Source organism: Vulpes lagopus, chromosome 11 (assembly GCF_018345385.1).
Source record: "Vulpes lagopus strain Blue_001 chromosome 11, ASM1834538v1, whole genome shotgun sequence".
Classification (NCBI taxonomy): Eukaryota; Metazoa; Chordata; class Mammalia; order Carnivora; family Canidae; genus Vulpes; species Vulpes lagopus.
In genome coordinates this window covers 100,819,953-100,838,343 of record NC_054834.1, presented here as the reverse complement: position 1 = coordinate 100,838,343, position 18,391 = coordinate 100,819,953, and the positions used below count along the sequence as shown (strand labels likewise).

The following is an 18,391-nucleotide window of genomic DNA, read 5'->3' as shown; positions in this document are numbered from 1 at the left end:
AGATCTGTCTCTGCCAATGCCCACTGTGCAAATTTGAACAGATTGTCTATCATCTGTCCTACTTGCCTCATCTGTAAGATGGGATTAAAAACGTTCCCTACCTCTTATTGTCCTCAGGAGGAGCAAATGAGTCAACACGCAAAAGGTGCTAGAACAGTGCCTGGCTGTAGTAAGAACTATAAAAGTGTGGCGAATAAAGAAGTTTGCAATCCCTTTGATATCCCCACAGCCTAGTCTCCTGTCAGCATTAATTCCAGGATCCTACAGCACCCAACTTCTGCTCTTGTCCAAAGGGGTTAGTGAATGAGTGGACTGGATTGGTGACCAGTCATTTTGCGTTTGAGAGGCTTGGGCTGGACCCACAACCCACTTTGTTGTTTCTTCCCATTTTCTGAACATCACAAAATGTAATATTCATGTGTCAGGGGATCCAGGATTGTATTTTAACATTTTATGGCCTCTTTGTAAAGCTACCTTTTCAATTTTAGAGGAGGCAGTTTTATGACTCCCTTTGATAACCACTTAACTATTAAGACCCAAACAAAGAAGAGGAATGGTCAAAGGATATCAGGTACTCCCAGCCAGCTAGAGTCCCACTTCTTGAACATTATTCAAATTAGCTCCAGGACTCATAATTCTGTGTTTTCATTTATTGCTGCAGTAAAGTAAATGGTTCTTTTATCCAAATGTTATTTCCTGGCTATTAATTCAGTAGTTATTTTGGATTGTAGCACTCCTCTTTGATTTAGGGATATGGTGCCTTATAAATATTTAAAAGTTGAAGACTGACACTTGGAGAAATTGACTTTGATTTGTTTTGTTAATATACTATGTCTAGAGTAATTATAGGTTTGGAAGATGTGGTCCCATTCTCTACTTATCAGAAGATATGCAGAGCTTGTAGTTCTGTAACAAGGAAATTTGACAACGGAAGGCTCTTTCCAAATCTTCTGCAGACAAGATCTCCATGCACACCTCCACAGAACACACAGTACTCTCAATTCTTCATAATTTCCTCCAGAAACTTCTCTTGAGCCCAGGAATGTGGATGAAAACTATATATACTTCTCAAAATAGCTGAAACCGGCTATTTCTGAAAGGCCAGGGATTTTCTCTACATCTACAAGTGCCAGCAAGGGTTTACGACAGGGCTCGGGGTGATCTATAGACTGGTATGATTTAACCATGGATCAATCAACCTATTAGGGGAAAAAAGACAAGGTCAATAAGTATGGGTCTTGGTGAACCAGAGGTCACCCTACATTTTTCAACCTAATGTTCTTATTTCCTTTCCATTAACATTTCATAATGAAAAAATACCCATATTCTTTAATTTTTAAGATAATTAAGTGAATTTAGTGCCTTTGAAGAGTAGACGATTTATAATGGCATCAGAGACTACACTATTAATAATCCACAAGACAGGGGCCACCTGGAGAGCAGCACAGCCTCCCCTGCCATATAAGCTCCTGGGAAACCAGCTGTGAGGGGGTTGGACTTCCTCTGCCAACTCAGGACCAGACTCTTCTGAGAGCAGAAACACTTGTGCCTTTTGAGACGAGGCTTCGACTCTCTTGGAAGGTGGTTTTCCAGTTGTATTTTGGTTTGAACTGGAACAGACTACAAGCTCAGATATTCAGAGTATATAGAAAGCCCTGAAATGTGTGGTGGAAGTAGAGTTGTTCTGGGGTTCTGGGTCCAGGCCCACACACAAGGAAACAAAGGGACTGAAAAACCAAAGACTGGCTTACCTCTGAGTTCTCCAAGCTGATCAGTTAAGGCATCATTTAGTAAACATAATTTCAGTGATTTTTGGATAACGATGATAGAGTAAATGGACTCATTTTCTTTTGTTCTTTCCTCAGGCCCCACTAAAACACCATGAAGAAAAAAATTTTTAGGGCATAAACAAAGAAATTGGGAGAGAACTTAATAACAAAATTTGAAAGCTAGAAAACAGATGGATGACTATTAAGTAATTTAGCAAACCCGAAAAAGCCAAAATAAGCCAGCAATGGGAAAAGCTGCAAGGCAAACAAATTTATACCACCAAGCCCCTCCCAGGTAGCTCCAGAACTGGCTAATTAAGTACCTTTGGAAGTGGAGATGATGGTAGGACTACGTACAGGAAAACAGAGAATCTAAGAGACGTGACATCTTTGCCTCACACCTCCACTTCATAAACACTGGGAGCTGTGTGTAGCTTAAGAGTGTGTAACAGCTGCTCTTTGGGTGTGGGAGACACCAGCACAAAGCTTGAGGTAGGAGTACAGGCTGCGAACGGGTTGAATGAAGAGCTATAAACCCAGGCTGAGGGACTTCCCCCATCATCTTCCCAGCCAGGCTCAACCCACAAGATTCTTCTCTGGAGAATCTAAGTAGCTAAGAGCAAAGCCCTAAAGATACCCACATTTGGGGGCTTTCCCAAGGAACCAGGCCAGGGAGATTCCCCCTCCAGAGAAGGCTGCAGAAACTTTAACAGGACCTATAGAACCCGACTTGTAAACATAATCTGAAAATCAAAGATGACCACACAGCTGAGGAAAACCTCTAACACCCTAAAGCCTCTAATAGGTGAAAATGATTCCTTGACAGATAAGCTGATTAAAAGACTAAACCATCAGCAGATGAATGGATAAAGAAAATGTATTGTGGTTGACCCTTGAACAACATGAGGGTTAGGGGTGCTAATCCCCACGCAGTCCAAAATCTGCATAAAACTTTTGAATCACCAAAAATGTAACTACTTGTAGCCTTACTACAGAAGCCTTACAATAACATAAACAATCAACACATATTTTGTGTATCGTATATATTAGTTACAGTATTTTTTTTTTAAGATTTTATTTATTTACTCATGAGAGACACACAGAGAGAGAGGCAGAGACATAGGCAGAGGGAGAAGCAGGCTCCCTGCAAGGAGCCGGGTGTGGGACTCGATCCTGGATCCTGGAATCATGCCCTGGGCCAAAGGCAGATGCTCAACCGCTGAGCCACCCAGGCATCCCTAGTTACAGTATTCTTACAATGAAGTAAGCTAGAGAACATAAAACATTAAGAAAATCATAAGAAAGAGCAAACACACTTATAGACCTGTGCCATATTTATTGAAAAGAAGCTGCATATAAATGGACCCGACAGCTCAAACCCATGGGTCATTCAAGGGTCAACGGCATACACACACGATGGAATATTATGCAGCCTTATAATAGAAGGCAATACTGTCATATGGTCCAACACGAAAGAATCTTGAGGACATTATGCTAAGTGAAATAAGCCCATTACAAACACATGAGTACTACATGATTTCACTTATATGAAATCTCTAAAGTAATTACACTCATAGAGACAGAAAGGACAAGGGTGGTTGCCAGAGGTGAAGGGAAGAGGAGAATGAGGGGCAGCCCCAGTGGCCCAGTGGTTTAGCACCGCCTTCGGCCCAGGATGTGATCCTGGAGACCCAGAATCGAGTCAGGCTCCCTGCATGCAGCCTGCTTCTCCCTCTGCCTATGTCTCTGCCTCTCTCTCTCTCTCTGTGAGTCTGTCATGAATAAATAAATAAATAAATAAATAATCTTTAAAAAAAAAAAAGAAAGAAAAGTAAGAGGAGAATGAGGAGTTGGCCATTGGGTGCAGAGTTTCAGCCACACAAGGTGAAAAAGTTCTAGATCCCTATCGTACAATTGTACCGCATTTATATATTTGTTCATTGTTCTTCTGTGTCATAAGGAATAACCAGTGTTTAGACTTTAGCCTAGAGATACAAATTCTTATGGAGGAGCATGGAGTCAGGAAGGAAGGATTGCTTATATGGTTTCTAGAATGCTTAGGGTGATCAGAGTCAGATTTCACTGCTCAGCCAAAATAGTCCCAGGGTGAAGATTACTCCTTGAGTAATTTACACCCAGTGAGTAGACCAGAAATAATGAATCCAGAATGTCTCCAATGATCTGAAAGGTAGAAATTACTCCCTTACCAAGAATGGCCCAAAGGATATGGTAAACCCAATGAGATCAGCATGAAAATGATTTCCCAAAAATTGTTTTCTTCCCTTTAAGTTTATGTGGGGCAACTGATGGACAGCTGCCCAAAGTGAGTGTTTTGAAAATCCTGAATATGGGGCACCTGGGTGGCCCAGTGGTTGAGTGGCTGCCTTTGGTTCAGGGCGTGATCCCGGGGTCCTGGGATCGAGTCCCACGTGAACTCCCTGCATGGAGCCTGCTTCTCCCTCTGTCCCTCTGCCTATGTCTCTGCCTCTCTGTGTGTATCTCTCATGAATAAACAAATAAAATCTTTTTAAAATCCTGAATATGCACTACCAGTATTGTAATTATGTTGTGATGTTTATATAGAATGAAATGGAACGATGTTGTAAATTTATTCTTTTAGTGAAACATATGCTTAGCTTATGCTGATCCTCCAAACATCTCATTGTATTAAGAAAACATTTGGGGCCAGAGATGTGCTATCCGATCCCTTCCATCCTTCTGAACATATAGAACACATGTGTAACAAAGTGCATGTGCACAGCTACAGGATGTAGGGATTCAAGAAACAAGGCAAAGGGGTGTATTCCTATGTCCTCTGAACAGCAGCAATTAAAATTCACAGCTGCTGGCTGCCCAGATGTTTCTTGGTTTAGTGCTCTGTAATACGTAGCAGAATATATTGTATGAGTGCAGTTTCAGTAAACTAGACAGCTTTGTATTCTAAATTCTGCAGACAAGATCCAGGGTGTATATTTTTTCTTCAGATTACCTTCCCTTTCCCCCCACCCCCACCCTCTTCATTTGCTTGGGGCATTTGCAGTTCAGAAACAAAAGACATTTCCAGCTCAGAGTTTAGCTGTATCGGAGTGTAAGTGCAGGTCAGGTCTGATTTATGTGGCACGTCTGATAAGCAGGAAAGGAGAGTGAGATGAGGGGTTTGGAAAAAGCTGGTGAACTTGGCTTGACTTATGTCTTCCGTTTTGTAGGCAGCCAACATCCCTCCGGTGTCAGAACTTGCCATCGATGACATACATTTTGACGACTTCTCTCTTGACGTTGACGCCATGATCGCAGCTGCCCTTCGCATGTTCATGGAGCTGGGGATGGTGCAGAAATTTAAAATTGACTATGAGGTAAGATGTTCTGTCTTGGGTGATCCCAGGAGCGCACCTGGGACAACGTGGTAGCCAGGGTCCCCAAATGCAATTTGAGGACGATGACACTCAGCCTGCAGACCTCATGAGATTACTGTGAGAATCATGAGAGGTTTGTGGGAGGACTTTGGGTGGTGAAGATTACTCAGACATGAGGCATCGGTTGAATAACAGCCCACTGGAGACACATACAGCCACCTGATACAGCCTTTCCCTTCCCGTTTCAGACACTGTGTAGGTGGCTTTTGACAGTGAGGAAAAACTATCGAATGGTTCTGTACCACAACTGGAGACATGCCTTCAACGTGTGCCAACTGATGTTTGCAATGCTAACAGTAAGTGTGTTCGGTGGTGGTGGAAGGTCATCTGTCATTTGCATGAACCTGTAGGCCTTCTTCACATTTCCATTTCTCTGACAAATTGCCACGTGATTTATTTTATCCTGGAACCTACCTTCCCTGGTTATGGGAGTATATATTTCACAACAATTTCTGAGCATTAATGCTGTAAAATACCCGACACCCTGAAGCAGGTGTAGTCTTGGAATGATTGCTTGAGCTTCTTCTCAGTGTTTTATCTTGGGAAACCAGTTCTTTTTACAACAGAAATGCTTGGATTTTCAAAGTCATCTTCTTGCAGACGTTATGGGTGTGAGTAACAGAACAGAGAGATCACTGGGTAAAACCCTCTAGGCTGGTGGAAAGCCATGGTAGGGGCATGTGAACATTACCCACAAGAACGTGAAAATCCTGAGACAGTGCTTACATATGAGGATGCCCAGGGAGGCCAAGGGAAGGAAGTTGTAAGAGTAAATGTTGTTAGGGTTTAAGGTCACCCTAGGCTTAAAGTCTCTGTTCTAGGGGCTGGTGCCCAGGGAAGGTGGTAGCCTGGTTTCTGGAGATATTTAGAGCCACTGGCCAGAGGTAAGCCTTGGAATTTAAACTAAAAGCAAAATAAATAAATAAATAAATAAATAAATAAATAAATAAATAAATAAATAATAAAGTAAAAGCAAATGTGGCAAAGATTTGCAACAAAATCTTCTCTTCTCCATTTACTGGCAAGAAATAAGGTTTGTTTTGGCCTTATTTGCACTTCTACTGTTAAACTGTCACCAAGTAAAATGTTTTCCAGCTCAAATATATTGGCTTCTCTGGCCTCTTGGTTTTATATACATCCACATATGTGTGTACACAGATGTATGTACACAAATGTGCATGTATATTTGTATGTATAAACACATTCACTACATAAAATAGAGGAGAACACAAGTTTTAAATTATTCTAACATAAATCTAAGTACCTTACATTTTTGCACCCACACTAAAATTTAAACCCAAAATAGGGAACTCCAAGTGATAGACCTTTTCCTTTGGCCAAATGAACAAATATTGTTTTACTCCTTCCTTATGAAATGTTCTATCCCGTTCTCTGCCTGTGGAAATTTTATTCATCCTTGAAGGCATTGATCTAATGCCAGCCCCCCCCCCCGCGCAAAGTCTTGCCTATCCCCCCAAGCATCAATAATTACTTCTATCTCTGCACTATGTCTGGTACATGTCTTTCTTTCTGCTGTGTATCTTAAGTCACAGATCTCTCATTTAGCTATAGAGTCAGCAGCTTGAGGCTAAAGAGATAATTTCTTATTCTTTCAACAACATTCACTTGCTTGCCCAACACTTATTTTCTGAGGACCTCACTAGCACTTTGCGTGCCATCGTACACTTGGTAGGTTTTCAACAGATGTGTGTTAGGTTAACTTGACCTCAAATGTGCATATAGCATAAAAAGATGTGACCTGTCTTCACTTTTATACTGGAGGACTTGTGTTCTGGGTTCTCAGCTGCTTAAGGAGCAAGCTGATTGGCCTGGAAAAACTGGACTGACCCTATCCTTCTGGCACAAACCCCATGAAAGCAGTCAGCCAGTCAAACGAGGGAGGAAGATGCTTTGAACTATTAGCCTTAATTGTTCAAGTGCCAAAGTTGTTTAAAAAAAAAAAAACAAAGTCACTTTCATCTTGCTTTTCCCTATCAGATCTCAGTAGACAAGGAATAATTTTCTGTGTGCAGAGTTTATGTGTCTGGCTCACAGAAGACGTTCAATAAAGAAATTATTAAGCTGTTATTTGGGAGAACCTATGGATTTATGGTGAATTGCCAAAAATAAGTCAGTAGGAGCCTTGTTCGATGAAGGGGAAGAGGAATGGCCTTGTGTAAGTTGAGATGTCAAAGACTTCTACGACAAGCCTTAACATAGTCGGGATGGGGCAAGTTAGCAAGAGCAGTAGGTAAGGGAGGACATTTAGGAGTAAAAAGAAATATATACCCAGTTTTCTTCAGTATATGTTTCCAAAAACACAGACTGTCGTGATCCTTTTCAGGAACTGGAAGAGAGCAGAGCTCTCAAACGCTGTTACTACAATGGCAGTATTCATACTGCCAGAGTATTTCAAGGGTATAGTTATTTTTACAAGTCTGCTCAGCAACCTTGAAGAGTAGCCATGTATGAGAAGGTTTGGGTTTTGTTTTCGTATTAATGCTAGCTCTAAAAGAGGAGAATTCTCCGTTAAAGTTCCCACCCTGACTTGGAAAAGAATACATTGGTGAATGTTATTTTTTCTCCCTCACTTGAATTGAGAAACCACATCTGGAAAAGATATTATTTCCTGCTCATTAAATTTTGCTGAACTTGACTAAGGGTTACAATAGGTTGAAAATGTCTACTTTTGTCCCTAACACAAGCAGTCTCTTCGACTTGACCGTGGGCAACCTGGTTAATGAGAATTTTTTTAACTAAGAAAAAAATCACAGAGATGAAAAAAGACTACTCGATCAGTGAAGAAAAAAATGAATTTAATTTACTCACAAGTTCTAATTTCTGGAATACAACCTCAGCTTACAGCAAAAGTGATAGCTTACCCATTTCCATGAATGGGCATTAGTGCTTCAGGCACCCCCAGACTAGTAAGGGCTTTCACTACTTTGTTCACATTAGTGATTATATTCCCGTTCTAGTTATACGTATTTCCGTGTATTGAATTAGAAACAAAATTTTGTCTTAATATTAAAAAAATATATATTATCGTAGACCAACCACTGGATTCACTCAGTCTGTCACAAAGCCAAGAAAGCATGGCACACGTAGGCTGTTTTCCTCTAGATGGCGCTCCAAGGCAAAGTTTCTCAGCCAGTTGCCAGGAAAGAAGGGAAAAAAACCTTACCAGCCTTCCCTGAAAGTACTTCTTTCTTCTAGGACAAGAGATAATGAGGCACACACTCCCACAGTCTTTTCTTAAAAGAGGCACCAACAAAGCCAGTGTGTCCAAAAAAAGCCCCTCCTTATCAGGTCGGATTGTATTATGACCGCCTTGCCCACAGAGCTGTTAGGAATAATACAACACTCTCCGTGTGCCTTACATCTGTGGGTATATGCATCTTTCTAAGCCTATTGTCTCAGAGTGGGAAGGTAATAGTTGTGTGTCATTGCTGAGCGAATTATGACACCATGTACAACAGGACAAGCAAACAGTGAATACACTAGCTTCCAAACCTTTAACCCTAAAATCATTTTGAACGTGGAAAATACACCTGTTGACTCAGAATTGTGTTTTGCATAAGCATTCAACTTCATGTCTAGGTAAAAAGTCGGTTTTGTTCCTTTACGGGGGAAAAAAAGAATGAGCTGCTTTGAAGAATAGGCAATTTGATATAAAACAGTGGAAATCTAGTTCACTGGAAGCCCTGCTAATGACTTACTAATTTTTTGCACGCCTCTGGCTTAAAATTCCCAAATTTTGAAATGAAAGCTTCAATAGTATTCTTTGCTTCTAAAGAGATATTTAGGTAGCTAAAATTTACCAAATATTTTGAGTTCCTTGGGTAAATACAGCATGTAGTGCCAGTTACTATTTCTGGTTAAAACAAAGAAGAAAAACCTGCAGATCAAGAATAATTATGCAAATTCTCTTTATTTATGGAAGCTTGTAGAAAAAATATTCCATTAAGCACATACGTAATGAAAGGTGAAGAACACATCCCTTATATTCACAATGCAGACCAGAGAAAATGACTGTGCTTTTGTTTGTATTCTGTAAAATAAAAGGTATGTGGTGGTACCAAGGTTGCAGAGACATTTTTCGGTTTTATAAATGATGTATGAGTTCTGACAGATTCTCCAAGGGGGGAGAAAAAAAGGTTTCCTTAAGAGTCAGTGTTCTTTACTATCCCATAAATGTACTCATTAGCACTTTGGGCCATGCCCTGCATCCTGTAAGGGCTCAGAAGAGATTCATTTGAATGAGTGGATTTAGTTGAGGGTAATATTATTCATGTTGCCGAGTGTCCAGTTTTTTAAAAAGCTATAAAAGGATGAACAACTATCACTGCTAGAAATCTTGTTTTTTCTTCATATCACACCAAAGTTCAGCTAGGGTTCATATGGAATATTATGATCCTGCAGAATTCACTGGATATGAAAAGAGAAGAACACATGATCACATTAAAATTTATGGTGGTGCTGGCGGCGTTGCGCTGGTGGGGGATTGCAGTTAAACACTAATAATAACCAAGTATCACAGCAAACACATTGACACCCCCCTGACATTTACCGGGGGCTTCTTAAATCTTAAATGTGGAGGTAGCGTGTTTAAGTCCATATTTGTGTTGTCAACAAGGTTATTTTCAGAGATAAGCCAAGTCATTTTATTGATAATTCAAACTAGAGAGCAGAAGGGACGTTTAGAGAGAAAAATCCATCCTATTCACCAGCTTGAGGATAATGCGCTGTCTGCTGTCTGCTGTTTTCAGAGAAGTCCTTGATTTTTTGAGATGGAAAATTCATTCTGGAAGGAGATCTGAGAAGCACAATTAGAATACTCCCTCCCCAACCCTGCCACCACCACCACCACCACCACCACCACCCGCCCCCACCGGGCCCCTGCCCTGGCCTCCCAAGAAAGATAGAACCAATTAAATTTTTTTAGAACCAATTAAATTTCTGAATAAAATATTTTCACTAAGCAACCAGAATCCTTATCTCAACAGAAATCTAAGTTTATTTTGTAGATTGTCACATTGGGAGGTCCAAAGAGATCTACGTGTTTTGTTCTGTAACTGACTATAACAAAGTAACAAACAATAATCATGCTTATAATCATCAAACATCATTTTCCCATAGTTCCTTTTCCATATAAGTAGTAACTACTTATATGTACTTGAAAATAAATGGCAGCATTATCATAGCAATGCAATAAAACCTGCATGTTAGAAAAGCCAGTTCTTTAATCTTTGCGTAGCTATGTCTTGACTTCCAGTGTAACATTAAAGATGGCAAATTTTCAATTCAGGAAAGGAGTGATTTTCAATGTATTTGCAGAATATCAGTACTGGGCACTATAAATTAACTGCGGAGCTAATCAATTTGAATACTGTGCTTAAATTACATTTAAGAGTCCTGCCTTTTAATCATTTAAGAAGGTTTCTATTTTTCTTCTCTCTGGCCACCCCTGAGAGCCCCAATTAGGCACTCCATGCTTCTAGTTGACATTCCCTTTATCCACATTTATTTTATAAAAGGAAAAAGGCAAAGCCGCACATAATTAAGAACCTGGTGCGCTAATAACCAAACATACAATTGGGCAGAAGGATAATCCAATCCATTTCCTCACACAGGAGAGTAACCTCCATAACTCACTTTAAGCGCTGCCATTCATGAGTTATGGGTCATTCCCTTCCTAGTGAAAATAAATTCTCCCGCACCATCAGCCAGAGCTGGGTATTTTTCTTAGGACATGTAAATTGTAAAAGTGTATGAACATAATCATGTCCGGCATTTCGGGGAGTGGATAAGCTCCTGCTCATGGACACAGGCCTGTAAGGAAATGAATGTGGTTTCAGGGCTCGAGCTGCCTAGTTACAATATAGGATTTTTGATTAAAGGGAATTTATTCTTGAGATTTTTACGGTGTTGGTAAACTGCTTAATCTGTCGCTTTGTGTTTTATGACACCAGCCGAGTCCTCCAGGTCAGGGAGACCCAGCAGCAGAGCCACGGTCGTTTATCACAGCCTCCATTCTCCTCGGTTTATAACTTAGTGATGGCACTTTCTCGGGGCTGGAAACTGGCACTTCAAGGTGTCAAGTTGGGAGCTTTAAAAAGTTTTAATTCTTCATGAGTCCCATGTCTAATTTTGACTCAATGAGGACTAATAAAAATTTGGGTAAGCTTTGAAGAGCCCTCATATTCTTGAAATTCATCAACCCGGCTTCTTGCACTTGGAGAGGTCGGTCTCTGCACAATTAATGTTCGCCAAGTGATCTGCCTCATTTTCTGCGCTCACAAACCACATGCTGTATTATATTCAGTTCACTAGTAATTTATCATAAAATATAAACTACCGTGAACAAAAAAATCTTTGCCCTCAAAAAATCACAAAGCACATATATTTTTACTGTTGAAAGCTAAGTCCTTGAGAATAAAATGTGCTTTTCCTTGTTTCTTTTTGAAATACAATGTGTGCATACATACTGATATATATTTCTTGTATTATCTAAATTGAAGTAGAAACTTCATCTTTTTCATGTCTTATTAAGAGAACTATCCTGAAATTGTCCTTACACCATTTGTATAACTTTTTACACATGTTATCAAAACATGAGAGCAGAGATATTTGGCCAGTTTTTATTTGACCACATTAGGACTTATTGAGAATGAAGTTAAGAGTGTTGATACATGCTGGAAGTTTGCTTTGAAAGACTCTAGCACACAGACAAACAAAACAACGCATGTGAACAGATAGATGAAACAAGACCAGCAAACCATGGATCCTGTTGAAGTTAGATAATGAACACTTGGGGTTCGTTATAGTATTCCACTCTTGGTATGCTTTTAACTTTCCAAAATAATTGTAAAATTATTATTATAGGTAGATTAAAAATTAAGTCTTGGAAGTGGTTAAAAATTAACTCCATAAAATTTATTAAAATCAACCCAAATTTTTGTTCGTGTATCAAACATTTATTCAACTACGCAATTACAACCAGACAGACCACTAAGTTTTGCTGTGTCATCTTTCTCAGGCTTACATGGGCAAACATTTGTGACATTATTTGAGGTTGAGAGTCACAGTATATCCAAAATTTGACTTAAGTTTTACTGTTTGATGACAAGTGCCTTAGAGGCTTCTGGCTGTAACAGAAAGTATTTAAGTGTAGACCGTAAGGTTTTCCCCACTCAGTTTGGTAAGGGAAGGGTCATTATAGACTTAAATCAGGATTTGGCTGCATTCGTCTTGAGAAAGAAAAGCAAATTTGATCCAAACCACCTTACTCCCATGGATAATTAGTCAAACTACAATTGTTTGTGTTACATTAGATGCTCTGGTGAAGGGGACGTAAACATAGTGCTGGATGGTGGTCCCCTAACAGCTGGAAAAGTTCTGGTCCTTGGACCTCAAAAATAGGGCTGATGTGCCTCTTTTTTAGCTCAGCACACCCAAATACTAGCAGATAAATATTAATATAAATCCCAAAGGGGTATGACCATTAAATATAGATGCTCTGGTTTGTGCAGTAGAGGATCCCCCCACCTCCAGTAGAAGATTAGAGCGGTGGATACCTGTTCTTTTCGTCATTACACTTTCATCACACGTCAGCCCTGATTGGCAAAGATAGGATCCTATTTTAAAAAGAAGATAGGACATGGCATCAGGTAGTGTAAATTTATTCATGAGCACTCTTGGTTAGCAACTGAAATCCGCTTCCATCCTAATACTTCAGGAAATCCTCTGCCTAAACTCATTGCTTTGGAGTAGTTGAATGGGTTGATATCCATCAGCCTGCTCCTTGGATTTGTGTGTTGAGAGGTAGCCATTCCATCTTGAAGCAAACTAAACAGAGTCCCAAAGAGAAACATACTGGGCTTGCTGTCCATGCCCATGGAGTCCAAACATGTGCCTTAATAGCTCTCACTGCTCTGATCACCCACATTGGGCTACGTGCTCAACTGGGAGTGTGCCTGAAGGCACCCTTCTCATAGAACCTTTGGCTCATGCTCACAGTTCTAAGTTTCACAGAGAGACATGAGCATGTTGTATGTGGCATTTACAATGATGAAACTTTTTTGGCTAAAGTAAATTTGATTTTAATAATGCATCAAACAAAGGCCCCAGACAGTGACCCTGCAACACTCTGCACACCAGAAATGGAGAAACCCAGAAACTAAATGCTTCTTCTCTAAATGCTGCACTCAGCCCCAAGCTCACATCACTTCCAAGTTGAAGTCATCTATCGGTCAGTTGAGACATGACACAGATTAGGGATGTGGTGTACAGAGTCTTCTAAAGGGGCACTTCCTTGAGAAACCATGTTCTTCTAAACCCCTTGGAATGGTGTGAACAGTCCTCTTTGCTCTTCTTATCCATAAAAGAGAGAAAAAGGAAGGGGAGAAGAAAGTCTCCACAAAAACGAATCATGTTCTCCCTCAACCTTAGCCAATCCACTGATTGTCTTTAGTGCCTGGCTGTCAGCATCCATGGAGGAACATTGGGAGCCAAGAACCTTCAGTTTGGAATTTCTGTGACCATTAGGAATTCCTAGTACAGCACTGCATTCCGTCTCTCTTACCCTGCCATCTGCTAGATCTTGAAATCAAGAGGATGAACCCAGGAAATCCCTCATCATTCAGTACCTCCAACACCTAGGTTCAAAAACAAATGTGAAGGCAGACTTCCTGGCATCACATTCTCAGATTCCTATGCCAGAGCTGAATACACAGCCAGGGGCTTGCAGTCCATAATCTACCTTCTCCAGAAACAGAGCAGGGGTGGCTGACCTCTTCCCACATCACTCTTTTCTACAAAGCACAGCCAGTGTTGTGATGGTTTCTCACTAGAAAAGGGAAGTTCGTGGCACTGCTCTGGCTGGCACACGGCACGGCCAGACCAAACGTGCCACAAGGGCCTGGCTTCCTCATGCCTAGAACAGCGTAAATGCTTAATGAACATTTGCTCAATGAATCAGTGGATGAATGGACACTTTTCAGGATGTGAATGCTTTCCTAGTGCCTAAAGTGGAGTAAATGCTTAATGAACATCTGCTTAATGAATAAATAAATAAATAAATGACACTTCTGAGGTTGTCACTATTTTATTCCAAGCTAGGACACTTTGATGAAATATGAGCTTATTATTAAAACAGAAAAGACCCTGGGATCCCTGGGTGGCTCAGTGGTTTGGCACCTGCCTTTGGCCCGGGGCGCAATCCTGGAGTCCCCGGATCAAGTCCCATATTGGGTTCCCCGCATGGAGCCTGCTTCTCCCTCTGCCTGTGTCTCTACCTCTTTCTCTCTCTGTCTCTCTATGTCTATCATAAATGAATAAATAAAATCTTTTTAAAAAAGAATTTACATATACACATATTATTATATATGTTATATATTCTAATAAATATGTTTTTATGGAAACTTTGAACACAAAGAAAAATTCTTAAGTCACTTGTGATCCCACTATTGGTAACATTTTGACGGACATCCTGACAGTCATTTTTTATGCGTATATCGAGTAAAGTTGGGACGTTACATACAAACCAGTGTATCTTTCTTTTCTCTCCAGACTTCATTTGTAAATCACTATTTATTATCAGTTATATCTTGATGCACCAGAGATGTTTGGGCTCAAGAGGTCCAGTGGCTCTGCAGTATCAACCTATTACTACTCAAGAATAACATCCTTTGTGGAATAAAGGACACACTGGCTGATTCTTTAAAGCCATGTCATCTAACACTGTATGATCACAAAAGTATTTAAAAGCTGCATATCTGAAGCCACACCCTCACCTTAGTGGCTAAATAGCATAGTGGCTCAATAGCATAGTGGAGAACCTCGGGAGCCAGGTTACCTGAGCTCTAATCCACCTCTGCCACATTCTAACAATGCAGTTTAGTGGCTCCATGTCCTCATCTATACAATGAGGAAGATAAGAACAGTATCTCCTTTAGAGCGTTCCTATAAGAATTAAATGAGTTAATGTATTTGAAGTATTTAGAACAGTGCCCGGTATACACTAAGCCACAATAGAAATGTTAACTATTGTTAGTATTATCCCAAGCCTTTTCTCAGATACAAAATAATTCTCCACGATACCAGTTGCTTGACACATCAAAGCACTTAATAACATTTGTTAAATGAATGAAGCCTCGTTTGCACGATCTGTATTGTGTTGATATTATGGCTCTTGTTTTCTAGACCTTTTTTGGATTCTACAGAGCCACAAAGCACCAGTCATGTTTCTCTGTCTATGATTTTCTCCATTCACTAGTATTGTATGGGGTCAGCTTGGAAATGGTAGTATATCCTAGCTGGTTTAAATTTTATGTTGACCAGATGATAGCAAATTACTGGGTAGCCTAGGGTGCCCTGTGAATCAATCTAATGTCTGGGTTCTTTGGATTCTGGTGGTTATATGCTCTGGTGTCTGGGAGTAGGATTATCCCAGCATATGTTAAAGGCCAAGGACTATCACTGGAAGCCCGATCAGAGGGTAGTCACAGGCTTTTCTGGAAAGGGTGATATGAGAACTATGCCTATATGCGTTGACTGTCTTTGCTTAGATATATTGTATTCATTGCTTTATGCTTTTTATATGGACTGTGAGGGGATATAGGTGAGAAAATAGATAAATGTAAAGGTCAATAAAAACCATAATTATTCGGTCAGGAACAGAAAAGATAAGAATAAAATAGAGACAGACATGGGATAAATACATTGAAATACACTTTCCCCTGTCACTGTGTTTTTTTTTGAAAGTGTATTGTCCTCAGCAGTTGACTTTTTCTCCTCCACGTGGGCAAGTGCAGGTCTGAATGGAGAGGGCTTGAAGGAAGATGGATGTGTGGGGGAGGGGCAAGCGGACACCTAATGGCAGGTGGACACTTTTCAAGCCTGATGATTCTCAGAAACAATTTACCAGACAGCTTTAAATCACAGTCAAGAGATAGGTGCTGCTTCAGTAATTTAGGTATCACAGTTGAGAGAGGTAAATATGTTCTGCATGACTGTGAGTGTGCTGTACTTCAGGGATTCTTTATTCTGAGGATCTGGAGGTGGGCTCCATGGTCTTTGAACACCATAAAGTTACAGAATAATTTCTGGGAAGAGGGGCCAAGATTCTTATCAAATTCTCAAAAGTAAAAAAAAAAAATTCTAGAAAGTATCTATGATTCAAATAGTTTAAGATCTAGATGTAGATTCCCAGGAAAGAGGTGAGGGAGGCAGAGGGAGGAGATGGGCTGCATAGAACATTATAGTAAAGTATATTCCATCATATTATATAACAGGTGATAACTGATGGCTTAAAATTAACTCAGGATTTTGATCTTGTGTCTATTAGAGGCATTTGGTTTCAACTTCTAATTAAATTTCTAGTCTAATTATCTTATTTTAACATTATCCCTATTCTTACTATTCTAATTTATCAGCTCATTCTAATCAATAACATTTTCACAGGCAAAACCTCTGTAGATTTTAGTGCAGTTCTATTGTTTTTTTTTTTATAGCATTGATTTCAACAGTATTCTGGATAATTATTTCATACTTGATAGGCGTTCAGGATTTACTTATTATTAGCAAGATCCAAACCCAACAAAGCTGACTTATAGTTTCAAGATGACAGAGGTGATGGATACAGACCTTTATATTCCTCCTTTTGAAATCACTCCAAAAATAGCAAGAAGAACAAAAAAGGGATACTCATTCCATATATTATGGAACCATGGTATATGAAGGCAGAAAATGGAGAGGGGATGGCTCATAGCTTACCAGAGAATAGGAAGATCTAACCCAAGTGTGTTTGAGGTGAGCGGACAGAGGAAGTGGTACACATGAGAAACATCCCCTTTGGAACCTGCTAAGGCTCAGGAACTGGAGGCATGAGAAAAAAATTTAAAATGGGGTGAAGTGAAATGAGGGGGTGATGAAAACTCTGAGTCCCCATGTCTCCACTTTTCTCCATGTAGTCAGAAGGCTTCTTCTCACCTATGCAGAAAACCAGAATATTTGCTGGAGGGAATAAACCTGAGACTTGGGGACACCAGCAAAAGAAAAGTTAGGGTGAGGTACACCCTGAAAATGAGAAAACGAAGTAAAAGTCTACATTTTCAAAGATGAGAAGATACAATTCTCTTTTCTCAAAATGCCAACACACATGTTTACACCATTTCCAAGCAAGAGATTGGGAAGTCCAGAGAAAATGAGTCTAGAAATGGATATTTAGGGATCTCCAACAAAAGAGCAGCTGGCTATCTGCTCGCCGTGCGGCAAGGCCCAGCAATCTACAGACACCATCCCCATGCACTGGTGTGTGGTGAACATTTTAATGCTGTATTTTAGTGTTTACATGATGTATTATAGTGTTTACATGTATTTTAGTGTTTACATGTTTACTGTAAACATTTTAGTGTTTACATGAGTAAACACTAAAGAATATCAGGCATTTGCGGGAAACCAGCAAACACAGAGAAAAGGAGTTTGGAGGAAATAGGCAATCAATGAGCAGAAGAGAATTTCAGAGGAATTATAATTATTATCTTAAAAAGATGAGGTGATGGGATCCCTGGGTGGCGCAGCGGTTTGGCGCCTGCCTTTGGCCCAGAGCGCGATCCTGGAGACCCGGGATCGAATCCCACATCAGGCTCCCGGTGCATGGAGCCTGCTTCTCCCTCTGCCTGTGTCTCTGCCTCTCTCTCTCTCTCTGTGACTATCATAAATAAAAAAAATAAAAAAAAAAAGATGAGGTGATACTGCATCTATGAAAGAAGAATAGCATGCTATGAGAAAAGAAGCAACAGGTAAGAAAATGCTTATAAATTGAAAATATTATTACTCCCGGAAAGTAAAAGGGAAAAGTCAATATGGGCAAACGGGAAAGAAAACACAAGAATATAAAGAAATCAATACAGGAAGTCCAATGTCCAACCAACTAGAGTTCCATTCCAATAGGACCCAAAAAGTAGTGAAAGGAAATTATTTTTTAAAAAAATAAAATTACAAAATATACTGAAGAAAATGAGCCTCCAGGTTGTTAAGCCTCACCAAGCAAAATGATGGGAAAAAAGTCCCAAACTAAACCATATCTTTGTGAAATTGCCAAAACCCAGAGATAGAGGATTCTGAGAGAGAAAAATCAAAGAGTATCTGCTGTTAGGAATAAGAATCGGATATACTTCTCAAAAACAGCTTCAAAAGTTAGAAAAC

At 40.0% G+C, this 18,391-nt stretch overlaps 1 protein-coding gene across 1 annotated transcript in view; it reads left to right on the top strand.

Moving 5' to 3' along the window:
* PDE11A (phosphodiesterase 11A) overlaps window positions 1-18,391 on the top strand; it is a 381,245-nt gene that overhangs the window by 284,903 nt on the left and 77,951 nt on the right. The window contains exons 11-12 of the mRNA XM_041722472.1: window positions 4,976-5,122; window positions 5,371-5,478. Of these exons, the coding sequence (XP_041578406.1) occupies window positions 4,976-5,122; window positions 5,371-5,478 (255 nt within the window). The remainder of the gene's footprint in view (window positions 1-4,975; window positions 5,123-5,370; window positions 5,479-18,391) is intronic.